The 18,427-nt window shown below is 35.9% G+C and overlaps 3 protein-coding genes across 7 annotated transcripts; 2 read left to right on the top strand and 1 right to left on the bottom strand.

Annotated features, from left to right (window-relative positions):
* Positions 1-536: 536 nt before the first annotated feature.
* On the top strand, positions 537-7,248 carry LOC104765723 (putative LRR receptor-like serine/threonine-protein kinase At1g07650). Of its 3 annotated transcripts, none has more exons than XM_087508077.1 (24): positions 537-881; positions 1,119-1,299; positions 2,334-2,405; positions 2,500-2,568; positions 2,674-2,745; positions 2,853-2,924; positions 3,068-3,139; positions 3,256-3,327; positions 3,414-3,485; positions 3,578-3,649; positions 3,729-3,800; positions 3,900-3,971; positions 4,062-4,127; positions 4,210-4,281; positions 4,368-4,403; positions 4,562-4,620; positions 4,705-5,099; positions 5,182-5,377; positions 5,470-5,610; positions 5,692-5,810; positions 5,930-6,140; positions 6,225-6,465; positions 6,553-6,703; positions 6,791-7,248. In XM_087508077.1, the coding sequence occupies exons 1-24, from the start codon at positions 779-781 to the stop codon at positions 7,145-7,147; spliced, it is 3,045 nt and encodes a 1,014-aa protein (XP_087364203.1). In that variant the 5' UTR covers positions 537-778; the 3' UTR covers positions 7,148-7,248. The 3 variants fall into 3 exon arrangements, with proteins under 3 accessions (XP_087364203.1, XP_087364202.1, XP_087364204.1); XM_087508076.1 differs by having other exon boundaries at positions 547-881; positions 3,909-3,971; XM_087508078.1 differs by lacking the exons at positions 6,553-6,703; positions 6,791-7,248 and having other exon boundaries at positions 547-881; positions 6,225-6,469.
* Positions 7,249-10,303: 3,055 nt separating this feature from the next.
* Positions 10,304-12,434, top strand: LOC104765701 (dof zinc finger protein DOF1.1). 3 transcript variants are annotated; one of them, XM_010489465.3, is made up of 2 exons: positions 10,304-10,775; positions 11,079-12,434. In XM_010489465.3, exons 1-2 carry the CDS (start codon positions 10,749-10,751, stop codon positions 12,066-12,068), a joined length of 1,017 nt encoding a protein of 338 aa, XP_010487767.2. In that variant the 5' UTR covers positions 10,304-10,748; the 3' UTR covers positions 12,069-12,434. The 3 variants fall into 3 exon arrangements, with proteins under 3 accessions (XP_010487767.2, XP_010487779.2, XP_010487775.2); XM_010489477.3 differs by having other exon boundaries at positions 10,606-10,964; XM_010489473.3 differs by having other exon boundaries at positions 10,764-10,824.
* Positions 12,435-14,871: 2,437 nt separating this feature from the next.
* Positions 14,872-17,876, bottom strand: LOC104765693 (putative protein phosphatase 2C 4). The gene is made up of 4 exons (XM_010489452.2): positions 15,773-17,876; positions 15,557-15,670; positions 15,212-15,476; positions 14,872-15,126 (listed from the first exon to the last, which is right to left on the bottom strand). The coding sequence occupies exons 1-4, from the start codon at positions 17,279-17,281 to the stop codon at positions 15,011-15,013; spliced, it is 2,004 nt and encodes a 667-aa protein (XP_010487754.1). The 5' UTR covers positions 17,282-17,876; the 3' UTR covers positions 14,872-15,010.
* Between the last annotated feature and the right edge of the window lie 551 nt (positions 17,877-18,427).

Here is an 18,427-nt window from a genome sequence, read left to right as displayed (position 1 = left end):
TTGATCGTATGTAGTGGAGTAGTCGTAATCTCATATGTTTTGTGAGTTTACTTTGGCTTTCGTAAAAGCTGAACCAGTGTAAAGTAAAGAGATATGTTCGTATTTTGTCTTTGAAATCAAAATTAATTGTTTTTGTTTTTTAGCAATAATTGATGAGACTTCTTAATTATCTGCTTAATTTTTTTTTATTATTATAGGGATTTAGGAGAAAGATACTCAACTGTATATACGACTTTTCAATGTTTGCTGGCTACACAATTTAGAAGCTGCTACACTTATTTAAAAACTAGTTTTAAAAATAATAAAATAACTATTAACACATAAATAGTAACTTTAAAGTTTAAACATATTTTAAATGTTTGAACGTCATGACTAATAGGGGTTAGTTACCAAAGGTAATGTAAATTTCGTTTTTTTTAGCAACCACATAAAAATTAAAGCAAAACGTAGACTAGCCAGGCTTAAAGACTAATGAATCACGAAATCGCTTGGAATTATAATATTATATATGTAACATATATAGACATGTATGTAGTATACACAGACACACTAGTATGGGCTGAGACCAATGAAAATATTGGTTGATGTAATAAAATAACATTACAAAAAGTACAGCAAACCTTATTAAATCCAGACGACTAAAAAAGTGTGGTCCATAAGCTCGTTACCATTACATCCTACACTGTCTCTCTCTCTCTCGACCTCTATCTATATCTCTTATAAGCTTTATATCGGACAAGTGATACGATATTTTATTATATTTGTATAGCTTAAAAGGATGATTTCTTTACATCGGATGTATTTCATCATCGTCCTCTTCACTTTGAGTTTCCATGGCCGTCTTGGATTTTCCGAGGATACTAAACTCCACGAGGCCGAAGGTACTACTGACTTACTCCCTAAAACCACTTTCTTGTTTGTTTTCCAAATACGAAACTAAACTATGCTTCTTTTTTTCTCTTTTTTATGTTTGCGTACATGTGTATGCATCTCTATCGTCTTCTGGAGCTTTTTTTTTTTTTTTTTTTGTTTGTTTCTTGAGAAATTTGGATTCAAAGCACTTTCTTGATCTTTGATGATGATGGTAATTGTTTTTATTGTGGTTTTGAATTGGGAAGTGAGAGCACTAAAGGAGATAGCGAAGAAGCTAGGGAAGAAAGATTGGAACTTCAACAAAGATCCATGTAGTGGTGAAGGCAATTGGGTTGATACAAGTTTTACAACTAAAGAGTTTGAGAGTAATATCACTTGTGATTGCTCTTATCCTCCTCCAAACTCATCTTGCCACGTCATAAGAATGTAAGTCTCTTCTTCTTCTTCTTCATCATCTTACTATCCTTATTGATTTTACCCATTTTTGGAAATTACACTATATTTTTTAGTCCAATACTTGTGTCGGTGACAAGTCAATGTATATTGGGATTTCACCGTCAGTTTCGAGAATTTCACAGTTTAGACTTTAGAATTTCCTTTTTTTCCATGGAATAATTCGCATTTTTTTTTACTTTAAGCTAAAACAGAGTAGTGGCGCTAGTTTATGGTGACAATTGAGGGGAAACCACTAAATTCATTGGTGAGGTTAGGTAGTAAGATTTACTTAGCTTTAACATTAACTGCACAACTATGCACTTTAATAACAACCACTAACCATACGTCTAATATACCCTGTCTTAGTAATATTGAAATGATAAAACTATATTTTTAGAAATTTCCGAATTATATTTTGAAAGTACTGTAATACTACTATATATTTTTAAAAGGTGAGGTAAGACTGACTATAAATATATATATTTTTAATAACACTGCCTACTCTTTTGTATTATTTCATACACTTGTTCTATTTTATAGTTTTTAGATTAATTAGAAGAGGTAAATAAGAGTTTGGTGGGATGTAAAAAAACTTGTGACTTGAGATTAAAAAAAAAAAAAAGTTTGATTTGTCTATTTGTAACGACAAGGTCACTTTGCCAGGCTGGACATGGCAGCTGGTCGTTTGACCCGTTGACCTAATAATACGATTCAAAAGATAATAACGCGTTTATTTATTTTCGCCTTATTCCATAATTAGACTTTAGTTTCAAATCGCTATTAACAGAAAAAAAAAATGTGATACAAAAAACCAATTAGAAAAAGTATTTAATGTTAGCAAATTATTTATCAAAAGAAGACAGACCCTTTGACTTTGAGAAACCAAGTTGTCAAAGTAGTAAAAAGGAAAGTCAAATCGCTTACTGGTATAAAAACCTTTGACCGGTTTAATTCGGTTATATGTCTGGTTTTGAGTTTAATCCTAAAGACTATTCACATCCGGTTTATTAATTATTGTTGTGCAGAGCTCTAAAGTCGCAGAATTTATCAGGCATTGTCCCTCCAGAGTTCGCTAAGCTTCGTCACCTCAAAGTTTTGTAAGTAAACAAACTAAAAAGACTTGAGCTTTTTACTGTAGAGATTGGTTCTTAACGAATATAATTTGGGGGGGGGGGGGGGGGGGGGGTGCAGGGACCTTAGCCGTAACTCTCTGACTGGTTCCATTCCAAAGGAATGGGCTTCTATGCGCTTGGAAGATTTGTAAGTGTATCTTCTTCATTAAACTGCTTCTGTAAATGCAATCAGTTTTTGTTTTAATTAACTGTTGAACGCTTTGTGGGTTATTTTTTTATTTACATTACACAGATCTTTCATGGGGAACCGACTGTCTGGTCCATTCCCAAAAGTCATAACCCGCCTTACCACTCTCAGAAACTTGTATGTTGTTCATGACTTGTATTATACCCTAGATTGAACCCTATCACAAATCTTTCTAGTTAGATATGTATATGAATGTGCTCAATTCATCATTTCAAACTACGCAGGAGCCTAGAAGGAAATCAGTTTTCAGGACCAATCCCTCCTGAGATTTCAAAGTTGACTCATTTGGAGAAACTGTTATGTTTCTTTCCTCTTTCTTTATTTCAAATCTTTCTTCTTGTTTTTTTTTTTTTTTTTTTTTTTTTTTTGCGTGTGTTTGACATTTCAAGTCTTTTTTGGCTTCTTATTTAACTTATCATCCTCTCTGTCTTTGCCTCAGTCATCTTCCTTCAAATGCTTTCACTGGTCCATTGCCTGAAAAACTTGGATTGCTCAAGAACATTACTGATATGTAAGAGAATCTAGTTTTACATGGTTGATATGACATACAGAAAAAATTTAAAATTAAGTCTTTGTTGGATGACGTCTTTAACACTTTGTAATGATTGTATTTGTGTGGGTTGGTAGGAGGATAAGTGATAATAATTTCACTGGACCAATACCAAATTTCATCGGCAATTGGACAAGAATAATGAAACTGTAAGATTCAATCTTTCTCCATAAGTGCTTGCTTGTCCTCAAGAAAGGTATACTAACCAAAGAAGTCTTTTTTTTTTTTTTTGCAGGCAGATGCATGGTTGCGGTTTGGATGGTCCGATCCCTTCCAGCATCTCTACACTGACTAGCTTGACTGATTTGTACGCCATTTGAAAAACTACTTCTTTTCAAATTCATTTCCTCACAAGATCATTATCGACATAGTTTAACTTTGGTGGGTTGTGATTGATAGGAGGATTAGTGACTTAGGAGGCAAACCATCTCCTTTCCCTCCATTGAGTAATTTGAAGTCTATCAAGTCGCTGTGAGTTGCTATACAATCTGTATGTTGTGTTTGTGATACAGTTTTGCTAGAAAATGTGTTTAATCTATCTCAAATGCAGGATACTGAGAAGATGCAATTTAAATGGCCCAATTCCAAAATATATTGGGGATATGAAGAAGCTCAAAACACTGTAAGTCATGTATAAACATTGAGCAAAGAAGAGTTTTTTTTCAAATGATTTATATTTCCATGTACTTAACTCTGTATGTTGATTATGTTTACTGTCTAGTGACCTCAGTTTTAATCTCTTAAGTGGTGAGATTCCTTCATCGTTTGAAAATATGAAGAAAGCCGATTTCATGTAAGTACGTACGTCACTAGGAGAGTAAATAATTTTGTGTACAGAATATATATCGTAATTGTGAAAGTTTTTATAAATCTTCTCTATCAGTTATTTGACAGGAAACAAGTTGACAGGAGGTGTTCCAAGCTACTTTGTCGAAATAAACAAAAACGTGTATAAATTCATACCTCTCTTAACATTCCAAGTACCTACTAAACAGATTTAATAAACTGTATTTGTTCTTCTTGATGTGCAGGGATGTTTCTTACAACAACTTTACTGATGAAAGTTCAATTCCCAATAATCATGAATGTAACCGAGTTACTTCGTAAGTTTATTGAATGCACTCTTACATTCAGAACATTTTTATTCATACCTCCGCTGAAAGAAGAAACTTGTGCTGTTATTTGTCAGGAATTTGGTGGAAAGCTTCGCCACGGGGAACAAATCGTAAGAAACCATCTCTCTGTATATAAATGACGCTTCGTAGAAAGCTTATTGATGATCATGACTTTGTAGTGGTCTCTTAAATCTTTGTCCTTTCAGTTATGATTAGTTTAACTGAACCAAAAACTGTTTGTGTTTTCCCTCTGACTTTGGTGTTGCAGACACAAGGGTTCAACCTGTTTTCTTCACCACATCCCTTGTGTTCATCCTAAAAGAAATCGTAAGCAACAACAACGCTTTTATTGTGTTCATCATATTTTGGTACTATCCTTGTTCTTGATTAAAAAGTGAAATGTTCTTGTAGACATATATAAATTGTACATAAATTGCGGAGGAGGTGAAGTAAAAGTGGATAAAGGAAAAACATATCAGGCTGATGACGAGCCCAAAGGTGCTTCTATGTACTTCGTTGGCGCTGACAAGCACTGGGCGTTGAGCAGCACCGGGAACTTCATGGACAATGATGACGATGCTGATGATTATACTGTGCAGAACACGTCCAGGTTATCAGTTAATTCTTCCTCTCCCAGCGTTGGACTTTATAGGACAGCTCGTGTCTCTCCTTTATCGTTGACTTACTACGGACTCTGTCTTGGAAATGGGAACTACACTGTGAATCTCCACTTTGCTGAGATCATCTTTACCGATGACAATACATTTTACAGTCTCGGCAAACGTTTGTTCGATATTTATCTTCAGGTACATCTTTGGAGTCAAACTTATTCTTTAGAAAAATGCAAATCGTAACATATTGTATTCTTTCTTGTTTATCTGCTCACAGGATCAGTTAGTGATTAAAAACTTCAACATTCAAGAAGCAGCTCGAGGATCAGGCAAGCCAGTTATAAAATCGTATATGGTAAATGTAAAGGACCATACTCTTAAGATTGGTTTGCGATGGGCTGGCAAAGGGACAACCGGAATTCCAATTAGAGGTGTATATGGTCCTATGATTTCAGCTATATCAGTGACACCCAGTAAGTTTTTTTTCTTTTCCTGATTGCACTTTTATATAAATCATTGGAATCTCTTTGGCAGATGATTGATAACAGTCTTTTGCTTGTGGCAGATTTCAATCCTCCAGTATATCATGACGTTAAGGCTATCATACTAAAAGCAGGGGTACCAGTTGCTGCAGCAACACTTCTTTTGTTTATCATAGTTGGCGTATTCTGGAAAAAACAGCGTGATAAAAATGCTATTGACAAAGGTATAAGCTTATCTATGCATATTAGTATGTGCTTTTTATGTATCCTGGCTCTTTAATGTCAATTTTTCTATGGATGAACAGAGCTAAGGGGTTTAGATCTTCAAACTGGAACTTTTACTCTACGACAGATAAAAGCAGCCACTGATAATTTTGATATAACAAAAAAGATTGGTGAAGGTGGATTTGGCTCTGTTTACAAGGTTATACACTTGTATTCTTCAACATTCTTAGCTCTATGTGAAATCGTTTACAGTATAACTAGAAGATGTGTAGATTTTTGGAAGAGATGTTAAGAAGGTGGTGCCTTGTCTTGTTGCAGGGTGAATTATCTGAGGGAAAAATGATAGCAGTCAAACAACTGTCTGCAAAATCGAGGCAGGGAAATCGGGAGTTTGTAAATGAAATAGGAATGATCTCAGCACTACAGCATCCAAATCTTGTTAAGCTATATGGATGTTGTGTTGAAGGGAACCAATTGATATTGGTGTATGAGTATTTGGAGAACAATTGTCTATCTCGTGCTCTATTTGGTATGTTTTAATCTTTTGAATTGCACCTGCCAAATTATATGAACAATATATCCTCAAAATCTGTGTGGGTGATCTTCATTGTAGGAAAGGATGAGAGTTCTAGACTGAAGCTAGACTGGTCAACAAGGAAGAAGATTTGTTTGGGGATAGCTAAAGGACTAACATTTCTCCATGAAGAATCTAGGATAAAGATTGTACACAGAGATATTAAGGCAAGCAATGTGTTACTCGATAAGGATCTCAATGCTAAGATCTCTGACTTTGGTTTGGCAAAGTTGAATGATGATGGAAACACACACATCAGCACCCGTATTGCTGGAACTATGTAAGGCACTTTTTAACTCATTAGCTCAAGCAGAGATATCTTAAGAATACAATAACAGAAGTTTGATATTTTCCATCTGCATTGCAGAGGTTATATGGCTCCTGAATACGCGATGCGGGGTTACTTGACTGAGAAAGCAGATGTTTATAGCTTTGGCGTCGTTGCACTCGAAATTGTAAGTGGAAAGAGTAACACAAACTTTAGGCCAAGCGAGGACTTCGTCTACCTTCTTGATTGGGTAAACAGTCTTATCCCTTTCATGCAGTTATATGATAAATAAACCGAAGTACATGTAAGGCTTATGTTTTGCATCAAATACATGTAGGCTTATGTTTTGCAAGAGCGAGGATCATTGCTAGAGCTGGTTGATCCAACGTTAAGTGATCACTCAGAAGAGGAAGCCATGTTGATGTTAAACGTGGCATTGATGTGCACTAACGCGTCACCGACGCTAAGGCCTACGATGTCGCAGGTGGTGAGTCTCTTAGAAGGAAAGACAGCGTTGCAAGAGCTGCTGTCTGATCCGAGCTTCTCAACGGTTAACCCAAAGCTTAAAGCCTTGAGGAACCATTTTTGGCAAAACGAGCTGAGCGATGTTAGCTTCTCCACAAGCGAGAATTGTACTGCTGCCTCTGTTAACTCACTCGTTGATGCTGAGGGGAAAACTGGACTTTTGCATTAAGTTCTCAAATTCCAAATTTTAAGTGAGATTCCTGAGAGTACTTAAGTTTTTTCACCTTAAATAGTTATTTTTCTTAAAGTGTATATATATATTTTGAAGTCTTCTATAGCTCAAAACTGTGACATGTGAATTAGTTTGATCCCAAAATAAGGCGGGATACTAATATACAAACAAAAAAAAAATAATAATAATCCTTAGTTGGCACTTGATCTGCAACTCATATAGACAAAACTTGAATGGCATCATCGACTAATATTATGGCAAGTCCGAAAATGGGGACACAACTACGAGATTTTATATATCGTCCATTCAACATTCAGATATATAATTCAGATATAAGTATCAAGAAAGCATCACTTTTACTTTATGCGTTTCTTTTGATGTTTATGTAATTTTGTTGGTACGTTCATAAAGATTATAAGATTGATGCATAAATGCTTTATTAATTAGGATTTATAGATTTTGGCTGGTACTTCAAATGCTTTTATCCAACTTTGTCTGATAAAAGTTTGAATCGTACTATAATGCGACAATATAGATATGTCCCTTAATAGATAGTATAGCATATGAAAGATAAGTAGACAGAAATAAAATTAGAATGTTTGATTTCGTAAATTTCTTTTCAAGATTAACGAACATCATTATGTTATTGGAACTCTATAGCTCTAGTTCGATTATCGTCAACTGAAATGTGTAATGTATTACATGTACGTATGACGTATTTGTGTATGTGTGTGTGTGTAATTGACAGGTAAAGAGATTAAGAGGGGGTAAGCTTTTGCACAGATATAAAAATAAAAAGGCTTATAAATAGGGGAAAAGCTGGATGGAGGGAGGGGGGACGGTGCAATTAATTGACAAGGAATCAGATTCCCACACCACCATTGTTCTTTACTTTTCTTTCCTGTCCTTATCATTTCTTCCACGTTTTTTTCCTCTATTAGTACCATTTTTTATTAATTGTATAAAATTATTAAAATTGTATTTAGTTAACGACATACTCTACAACCCTAAGTAAGGGTCATTTTTTATTGAAAAAAATAGAGAGAGAGTCATTCTTGGGTAATAATACGAAAAACTTTTGTATAGAGCATAGATATAGCTAATTATCATGTGAAGATTATTCTTTTTTTTTTTGTATGTTTAACAAAAAGTGAAGAATTTTTGTACAGTATAAATTTTGAAGTAATCGAAGCACTTTGCAATAAGATACTGGCGTGAGCTGCATACGTGACTTACTATTGTGCAGCATCAATATCAAAAGGCTCTAAAAAAGTGATGGATCATTCAAGAATCCTTTGCTATTAAACGTTACTTGTAAGTTACCCTTTTTAGATAAAAATCATATTTTTGTTACGTGCAAACTGCAAACATATGACTAGTTATATATATATATATATATATATATATATATATATATATATATATATCAGTACTAGTTATATGGGCGACAGCAAGAATCACAGAAAATATTTATATATGAAAGCTATAGCTGAGAACTAAAATTTAATTTGGAGCCAGAGTTACGTTTTGGCCGCAAAAATACACACCATCAATCATACAATACATGCAGAAAGTCAATTATATGGACTGATCAACAATATATCACAATTTTGGTCTTGCGTATATGTTTAAGATCGTTCGTAGAGCTGTTTTATTTTATACTATTTTTTAGGTAATTTTGGTTAGAAAAATGTTCTCTTGTTGTATTTATATTGATGGCGTATATAGTCTTTAATATACGTAAAAGTGTCAGTGATGATATCAACATTTAGGGTTACGTGAAACACAAATTCCAAGGAAAAAGCCGGAAATATCTCAAAAATGACAATTTATCCAATCTAAAGGGCGAAAGGAGGAAGAAGAACGATAAGAGTGTACATGATGGTTTTGGTATATAAAAAGGTATTCGTGATGGGTTCATGCATGAACGTCCTTTTATTTTTTTCGTTTATTGAGATTTTTTTTAGACTATTCGCGGTGGAGAGATTTGCCCCACTGGAAGCAGTGTGTTATAATAATGTAGCAAGTAGGCTATCTTTGCCGGTCCCTTTCCGAAAAGGAAGTTTAGCAATTTATAAACGAAACGAGTGATCAATGAAGAGATAAGAGAAAAAAAGAAAGACTAAAGTAGAGAAAATGTCGAGACAAACTGCAAAATGGAGAGCTCTTTTAACAAGTAGTACGTTTTGTGACATAATATTTTGGACCAATAAATAAAAGTTGTAATTAATCGGAAACGAGCGACTCTTTCTTCTCTTTAAAAATCAAACTTCATTATCTACTAGAAGAAGTAAGACCGGCGGTCATGTTGTCTTCTAGTACTCTTGAGTTTTCATAAAATAGGAAAAAATATACTGAAATAATTACGAACGACACATGTTATTTATTTAGCTTTTACGCTTATTTATGCTACTGAATGCAAATTTTCTTTAATTTATACCATTGCATAATAGACAAGATCCCACAAAAGTGTAATAGGGTATGATGATGAGATACTTTATTTATGGCATATGGGGCTTGCCATCTACATTATAAAGAATAATTGTAGAAAATAATTTATTTTCGTATCTTAATTTGCCCCAATATAATACATCCATCTTTTTCATTAGGCACTAATTCGTTTCTATTTGGCTAATATCAAAGATGTCTCTATAGAGAGGCACGTACGTGAGAAAAAAGAGAAAGATAGGGAAGAGAGAAGTTGAGTGTTCGGCGTTGGTGAGCTTCCATTATAATGAACAAAACGGCGCAGAATTGGGATTAAGATGATCAGAGTTAATTATATGAGTTTGATTTTTTAAGATTTCCGAGTTTTGATGAAATCTATGACAGGCCAGCGATTACTGTTTAGAATGTTGGAATTAGTATAGATTTTGTAATTTGCATGGTTTATATAATTATTAAAAAAAATTAATCGACTACGAAAAAAATGAGAAAACCAACAATATTATTGTAGGATAAATACGTAAATGTTTCTAAAAGTTGTAAAAGTACCTCGAAAGATTTTTAAAATTTATATTAGAAAATTTAGTTAAAAAATTGTTATATTACAAAATATATATTTAACGTTTCTTCAGATTAAAAAAGTTATACAACTTCGTATAGTTTCGTCGAACGTTTCTTCTATATATATTATTCCATAGACGCCTAGGAGAGGAACCTTATAGGCGAAGGAAAACGTCCCCACTCAAACCCTAAAAATGGGAATCAGAAATAAAAAATAACACACAAATGAAGTATAGAGACGCGTATACACATGAGGATATGAGAGTGGAATTATAGAAATATATAGAAAGCATAAAAAGAACCGAAATCAAACTCCTTTTCTTTTTTTTTTTCTCATTAAAAAAATGCATTTTCTTGCCTTTAATTCATTTGTCTTTGTTCTCCTTCTCTCTTCTCACTTTCCTTTCTGATTTTGTGCTCTCTTAGCGTTTCTCTTTGGTCGTCTTGCTTCCTCTCTTTCGTTTTGCCTTTGTTTGTTTCTTTTTTTTTTGATTCCCCCACCAATTTTTTCCTTGGAGTTCTTTCCCCTTAAAGATCCATCAAACTTTATTAAAGAAGGTAGAAGAAAGAGATAATAAAGGGTAGAAGAACAATGGCTTTCTCATCTAATTGGTCACAGGTTCACTTCTTCTTTGATCTTCCATTACTAAATGTCCTCTCCTCTTTTTGTAATTTCTCTCTTAAAATTCTTCGTTGTTGTTTTGATTCGTTTTGTAATAATTTTGATTCATTTCCAAAAGATATTCCTATTCTCGTCTTCTTTTCTAATACGCTTTCTTTAAAATTCCAACATCTATATATATATATGGTATTTTTTCCTTTTTAAATACGAATTATATCACCCGTAATTGAATTGAGGTTTCTTGGTTCTTTCTTTTATTTTGATTACTTTTTTTTTTCTTTTTTTTTTTTTTGGTTTCAGCCTACGAATTCGAATCATCAGCATCATCAGCACCAGCTTCACGAAAATGGAAGTATAGTTAGTGGCCACGGACTATTCTCTCACCAACTTCCACCTCTCCAAGCAAACCCTAACCCTAACCACCACCATGTCGTCGCTGCCTCTGCTGGTCTTCCGGCGAGGATGGGTGGATCGATGGCGGAGAGAGCGAGACAGGCCAAAATACCTCCGCCTGACGGACCCCTAAAGTGTCCTCGATGTGACTCCAGCAACACTAAGTTCTGTTACTACAACAACTATAACCTCACTCAGCCTCGTCACTTCTGCAAAGGTTGCCGTCGCTACTGGACACAAGGCGGCGCCCTGAGGAACGTCCCTGTCGGTGGAGGCTGCCGGAAGAATAACAAGAAGGGCAAAAATGGCAATTCAAAATCTTCTTCTTCGTCGTCCAAACAGTCTTCCACGGTCAACGCTCCAAGTCCAAGCTCAGGACAGCTAAGGACTAATCATCAGTTCCCGTTTTCACCAACACTTTACAATCTCACTCAACTCGGAGGTATTGGTTTGAACTTAGCAGCTACTAATGGCAACAACCAACAAGCTCACCAGATCGGTTCGAGTTTGATGAACGATCTAGGGTTTCTTCATGTCGGAAATGGACGAAATACGTCAGCTCAGATTACTGGAAACATTCATGACAACAACAACAACGAAAACAACCTAATGACGTCTGTTGGACCGCTGAGTCACTTCACCCTCTTCGATCCAGCAACAGGGTTATACCCTTTCCCGAACGAGGGTAATATGGGAAACAATGTCGGGATATCTTGTTCCACTACTTCTATGGTTGATTCTAGGGTTTACCAGACATCTCCGGTGAAGATGGAAGAACAGCCAAATTTGGCTAACTTATCTAGACCGGCCTCCGGTTTGACGTCTCCGGGGAATCAAACAAATCAGTACTTTTGGACCGGTTCGGACTTCTCGGGTCCTTCTAATGAACTCTTGTGAGATTTTGTGTTTTTTTCGGATCATTAATGTATGTTACGACGTGGAGATTGACTTAGATGACTACGAACGGTCAGGATTAAATGCATGCAGAGAGTATGTGTTCGGGACGATGATCATGGAGAAGTACTAGCGTATACTAAAAGGTATCTTAACTATAGTTTGTGGTTTTTACAACATAAAATCGATACTTCAGTTATATAATCAGGTGTGTCATATAATTTGTTTGTATTGCGTGATTTCATGGTTGATCTGAATTCGAAGTTGCTATTTCTCAATACGTGTCTGTAACAGTCCAATTAATTTGTATACTCTTTAATCTGAATTTTATCGAACATATATCATATATTACAGCTTGTTTTAATTAAACTTCTAGTTATACTTTATTATTTTCCGTTTCAAGTTTGACTATGGCTCGTATGTTTACGTTACCAAACCGAGTGGTGAACATTACGTACTAATGATTCATCGTTTATTAATTGTTCATATGATATATAAAAGCTATGGATAATTCATAAAGTAAAAGGGTTGTCACTGACTAAGGGGAACTTGAACATATATGAATATATGATCCCGTGTCTCAGCTCTGGATCGATGCTACCTTTTAAAACTCCCAAAGTACAATTTTCACATATTTTTAGGAGCTTCTTTTTCCTTTACAGTCATCTTACGAATCTGTGTGTCAGTATGTTTGTGTGAATGCATGATCCTTAATATATATATTCCCTAGTTATATATACAAACATGTTTATGTCTACACGTAGATATTATTAATTCAAACTTTCTGCATGTATACACTTACGTACATTCTTTTCTTAGAACTGTTTAAGCAAAAAGTATACTAGTCAGATCTCCAGATATCAACGTTTATATATATACATATATACTACACAGTATAATCAAAGCTAAAAGCCTAAAACCACCCTTTTTTATTGCACTAGCTACTTTGGTTATACTGCAGAATGCAGATCATCGATTTACTGTAAGACGAGAATCAGTTGGTTGTGACTTAGTTAGTACGTAGAGCCTAATATGAAAACTTTGTCGTCTGATTGATTATGTGTGCTGTTTAACAAATTTATTTGGAAGAAAATGTAACTTTAGTTGTTTTTGGTAATTTGCAATAAAAACAATAATTTTCCAATGATACCACATCATATGTAAAATACGTTAGGAAAAGGTGGGAGAGAATATAATGAAGAAAACGTTGAAGAAAAAGATTGACACGGAAAACAATGCAGACAGAGATTTGAATTACTTTTGTCCTTACCCCTAACTTTCCACCTTTTAACGGTAGGGTTAAAATCATTTGAAATACTTTTTTGACTGTTACTTTTTCTTTACAAAAACTTATTTTCTTGCTTACGAGTCCTTCATGTTTTTTCTTTTTATATGAGTAAAATAAAATGCTAAAATAGAAAAGAAGAAAAAAATGATACGGAATACTGAAATGTCAATTTTGCAATTTGTCATCATTACAGAAATTATTAAGGACATAACCAGCCTGATTATCTCAGATTCACTATATGAAACTAATTGGGCTTATACAATCACATTTTGATAGAGCCCAATAATTGAAGCTGGGTTGTATGAATGCGAATCTGCTTGCTTCACAGTTCACAAACTTATTTATTTGTCCCCTGATCCCAAGTCCCAACATTGTGCACACTTTGCAAATTCATCAAGTAATAAACTACAACATCGGCATCTCGTCACACTGTTTGGCTGTTGTCCTGAAACATGATCACTTTACCAAATGTCTACAACATGGGCTGGTATATAACGAAGAGGCCAATGGAAGAACTTTTCCATATACTGATCCAGAGTTCAGTAGGTTCGGACTTTTTAACTCCCAAATCTGACATTGTATATGTTGGGCATTATCATCCTGCACATGCTCACAAGAAAGCCGCCTGTTGGGTTGGGTGGACTAGTGCAAAAAAAAACCCTTTTCCTTGGGGAAGAATTGGACTCAAATTTGGACATAAAATATGGAGAGTGGCCAATCTTTTTGGCCAGACAGCTTGCAAACGTCGGTTACTGCGCTGTGAACCAAACAACAAAGGCAGACCTGGTCCTAACAACGGCCAAACTAGTGTTGGCACTCTGTTTTTTTGAAGTAATTGCCTTACTATCAAAATCTTGCTATACATACATTTAACTCTGTGGATCTACTTGTATACAAGATGTACAATAGACAAACAATAATTTGGCCGTTGGATTGATGGTTGATGTTGACTCAAGGCCACTAAAATGGACTGTTTCTTCACAACAAAACAGTAGGGTATAAAATATAGTGTGGAAGTAATCAAACTCTAGACAGTCAAAAAAAGGCAACCCAAAAGGGTAGAAACTAAAAATAGACAGCTAACAAAGGTAACAAAAAAAAAAAAAAGTTAAGTCAACATTGTGAAAAGCAAGTGTTACATAAAGACAAGAAGTTACATAAAGGTTGAATATAAAGACAAGAAGTTACATAAAACATAAAATTCCAAATTTAATAAAAACCAAGTTCCCTGAAATGGAAGAAACTAGTACAAGAAAACAAATAGAGGCCAAAAGATTTGGTGAAACAAAAAAAACAGAGAGAGGAAGTGAATTAAATGTTAGGGGAAGTGAATATAACTTCTTGAACCACTACTGCTACGTAACTCATTATCTCATACTACCAATTACCAAACCTCTTTCAATTCCTTCATTTACTTCTCTATTCACATACAGTTAGTAGTTGGAAGAAAGAAACTTACATTCAAAGAACCAACCTTTGACCACTAATTTATGACGCACTAGGAGGACTCCTAATTAGTTGCCAAAACTTTTTTTTTTATTCTCTGTTTATCAACATTATACATGATTCAGAGCCGATGAGAGATCGATCTCTTTCTCCATGAACACACACTATTTTGTTTTGTGTGTAATGCTCATAAGGATTTGTTTTTTTTTTCTTATACACAAGATTTCCACATTCTTCCTTCTAAAGAGATCACTACTATTGAAACATCATCGTGGTACCGTCTTCGTTCACCTTGTGGTATCTCTAGCAATTCATGGAAATCCATACCTACAATTTTTTAAAAAACATCAATTAAGACAAACTAAAATCTATTATGGAACAGAACAGAAGAATGTAAGAACATACACCGTACCAGCTTTCTTAGCAGCTCTAAACAAAAGCTCTTGCACAAGATGCTGAGCTGGATCTCCTTCAGGTTGTAATGTGATGAAGAGCTCAACCTCTGAAACCGCTTCTTCGTTTGTGAAGTATTGGTAGAGTCCGTCTGACGATAGTATTAGAAACCGGTCCTTGGACCCTAATCTGTGGTGGTAGAGAGACGGTAAGCAGTTAATGTACGGAGACTTCCCTACGTAATCAATTTGGAACATCTCAAGAAGCGCATTGTTCCATTTAGGCTGCAAAAATAACATAACCAAAGTGTCATTAGATCAAAATCACATGTTGCATGACCAAAAGTCATATGTAATATACATACCTGCTTTAGGAAACCAGCACCGAACGCTCTAGTGACCTTCAAGGAGCCTTTAACACGTTCATTCGTCACCGCGGTAGCATCATCCGGATGCTCGTTTCTGATTCTCTCAACTTCCTAAGAAACCACAAGAATATAACAAATGAGTAAAACCCCAAAACTGCGGATGCATTGAGCAACAACAACCAACGGATACCATTGTTTAGTTCTTTAACTTACTTCTTCTATATTTGTGCTGTGATCAACAGTGAGCTGAAAAGCTGATAAATTCGGTACTAAAGACGATTGATCACCCTCACAACCATCCAAATCATTCATCATGGTTTCTTCATTGATCCTTTCCAAATCCTGTCTAATCTTAGCTAACCAGTAATCAGGCTCGGACTTCTGACCAAGCACAGCTCTACTATCACCAACATTCATCACATAAATATCTTCACCTTTCATCAACATGACAAGCACACAAGAACCCATCAAAGCTAGTTCAGGGTTTTCGTCTAGCATCTTATCTGCAGCATCTAAGTACGCTTCCTCTGTTTTCCTCAGAGCTTGAGACAGAGCCTCTAAAACTTCGGAATGATTCGTCAACCGATCCGAGCCACCACTTTGTCTCCGGTTGATCTGTTCCTTTAACCGACGGTCAAGATCTTGACCCTCACGATCCCACTCACATCCCCACCATCGCTCACAAGATTCGTTATTATTTTCCTGATTTGAACAGGATTCGTCTCCGTTGGTTCTTTCAAGATTCTGAGATTTGGATTCATCATCCCATAACAAACCTTTAAGCTCCCGATGGAGTACGGGATAAAGATGAGAGAGGAGATAGTCCGGCGCATCTGGACCGTTGAATCCGTCGTAGATTCCAACGAAAAGCCAACCGTGCTCCTCCGATACAACCACGTGTACTCGATCCTCACCGGCTTTTCCCTGAGCCCACTGAAGATTCTGGCTTTCGAGCGAAACGTCGTCGTCTAAGCTTACTTCGCTGCTAAAGTTCAAACTGTTCACTGTGAGATTCTCGTTCTGCTGCAAGTTTCGGCTTTTTTCCGACCTGAGTCCCCAATGATCGGAATCTTTAACGGATTTGATCGGAGCAACGATCGAGTTTTGCCCTCTTGAAACCGTCTTCGAGATCGCTCTACGGAGGATCCGAACTAAAGATCGTTTTCTTGACCCGACCCGTAAATCTAAACCGTGAGAGAAGCTACGTTGGAACTGATGATGATGATTATGATCGGAGTTTTGCTTATCAAGCGGACCTGAGAATAACCCGACCCGATCAAGAGGACCCGACATGAACCCTCTCTCGATCGGACCTGAAAGGAACCCTCTTTCGATCGGACCCGAGCCTAAAACGATCGGACCGGAGCTTTTAGGGATCGGCTGAAGAGGGATTGAAGAAAACGAAGTCGTGCTCTCGAATGCGGCGGCTCGGTCTATGTGACCGTACGGATCGTAGAGAGAAGTTGAGAGAGGAGTAGCTGTGTTGGCGCTAACGGAAGCGCCGGAGATTGTACGGAACATGGTCGTCGTTGTATCTTCCTCTGAATGGACCTTTGAAGATGAGATTATAGTCGGTTCGGGTCGTACGTAGCAGAAGGAGTGACCTAAACCTTCGTCTAAAGGAACCGGAAGAAGAACGGAGATGTTTTTTTGCCGGTAACGTTCTCTTCCTCCTCCTCCGCCTGTGAAACACATGCTCAGTTTTGTTACTCCGTTACCCATCAAAGAAACGTTTATTTTCAAAGGAATCTTTGAGTTTCAAAGTCAATATTATATAGACGATTTGATAAAAATTCAATATGAGATTGATTTGTTGTTGTTCATCAATGGGAGAAAAAAATCCAAAGAGAAGGTGAAAGAAGAAGTAATTAAAGAGATATATAGAGAGAGAGAGAGAGAGAGAGAAGAGTTGACTTATGTGCAAAAGAGAAAATGATTTTTCTAGTAACCCAATTGTATTAAATATCGAATATAAGAAAAGAGAAAAATAGAAGAGATATTATTCGTTTTTTTTGTCTGATTTTAAAAAATCCCTGATAAGGGAAAAAAAAAGGATTGGTGTTTTACAGAAAATTATAAATAGTAGATGAAAAAAAGTGTGACGTTGAAAATAAGTAAATGAAAATTTCGCAGAGAGTTGTAATAACAACAACTACTACTAATAAGGAACGAGTGAGAGGAGGCGTTGACTTAAAAAGAGTTTTTAAGTCAGGGGTTTCTGTTTAAATGGGAAAAGCTGGTTTATATAAGGACCACTCTCGTATTAGTGTGTGCATGCATGCACGCGCTCTTCTCTGGTGTGAGTCTTGACCGCCGTACGAGAGGAGTTGAAAGACGGAGTCTTCTTCTTCTTCTTCTTTATGCGTGTGTGAGAAATATCCAATACGTTATTTTGTCCTTTTTAGAGAGGTGTAATCTATACGTTGCTGAAAAAAATAGTACACGGCACACGGCCTCAGAATGGAGCGTGGACTTTTACTTTTTTTTTTTTTGACAAACTCCCATTGCAAGTAAAAGACTTGCTTACAAACTTAGCTGCGGAAAACTAGGAAAGGGCCAATTAAGGAACTTGCGTAGATGATCGATCTTTTATGGGCTAATGTGAAGAACGTATATAGTTATAAAACAAAAAAAAAGTGCCACAAAATTCTCTCATTTGTTTTCGTTTCGGCAATCGCCGTTGGATCCCGTGTTCATAGAGAGGATCAGATGGGCTATGAGACAACCACGTGTCACGTTGTCACTGACGGCCTCGTTTTCTTCAATCTCTTCGTCAACTTTCATAATTCCTTTCCCCCCACCACCACTACCCTCACCCTCTCTTACGTCATAGTATTTTTTATAAGTTTTGGACTTTTCTTTCATTTC

This window comes from Camelina sativa, chromosome 3 (assembly GCF_030686135.1).
Source record: "Camelina sativa cultivar CO46 ecotype springtype chromosome 3, ASM3068613v1".
NCBI classification, from domain to species: Eukaryota; Viridiplantae; Streptophyta; class Magnoliopsida; order Brassicales; family Brassicaceae; genus Camelina; species Camelina sativa.
Note: the sequence above shows the minus strand (reverse complement) of the source record. Positions and strands in the feature narration are given on the sequence as shown.

Excerpts from the sequence above, each read along its gene's own strand:
- LOC104765723 (XM_087508077.1), top strand. The coding sequence starts at position 779 with ATGATTTCTTTACATCGGATGTATTTCATCATCGTCCTCTTCACTTTG. Across the intron at positions 1,300-2,333 it reads TCTTGCCACGTCATAAGAAT|AGCTCTAAAGTCGCAGAATT; the intron begins GTAAGTCTCTTC and ends ATTGTTGTGCAG. Across the intron at positions 2,569-2,673 it reads TCTATGCGCTTGGAAGATTT|ATCTTTCATGGGGAACCGAC; the intron begins GTAAGTGTATCT and ends TACATTACACAG.
- LOC104765701 (XM_010489477.3), top strand. The coding sequence starts at position 10,749 with ATGGCTTTCTCATCTAATTGGTCACAGGTTCACTTCTTCTTTGATCTT. Across the intron at positions 10,965-11,078 it reads AACATCTATATATATATATG|CCTACGAATTCGAATCATCA; the intron begins GTATTTTTTCCT and ends TTTTGGTTTCAG.
- LOC104765693 (XM_010489452.2), bottom strand. The coding sequence starts at position 17,281 with ATGGGTAACGGAGTAACAAAACTGAGCATGTGTTTCACAGGCGGAGGA. Across the intron at positions 15,671-15,772 it reads ACAGCACAAATATAGAAGAA|GAAGTTGAGAGAATCAGAAA; the intron begins GTAAGTTAAAGA and ends GTGGTTTCTTAG. Across the intron at positions 15,127-15,211 it reads TAGAGCTGCTAAGAAAGCTG|GTATGGATTTCCATGAATTG; the intron begins GTACGGTGTATG and ends AAAAAATTGTAG.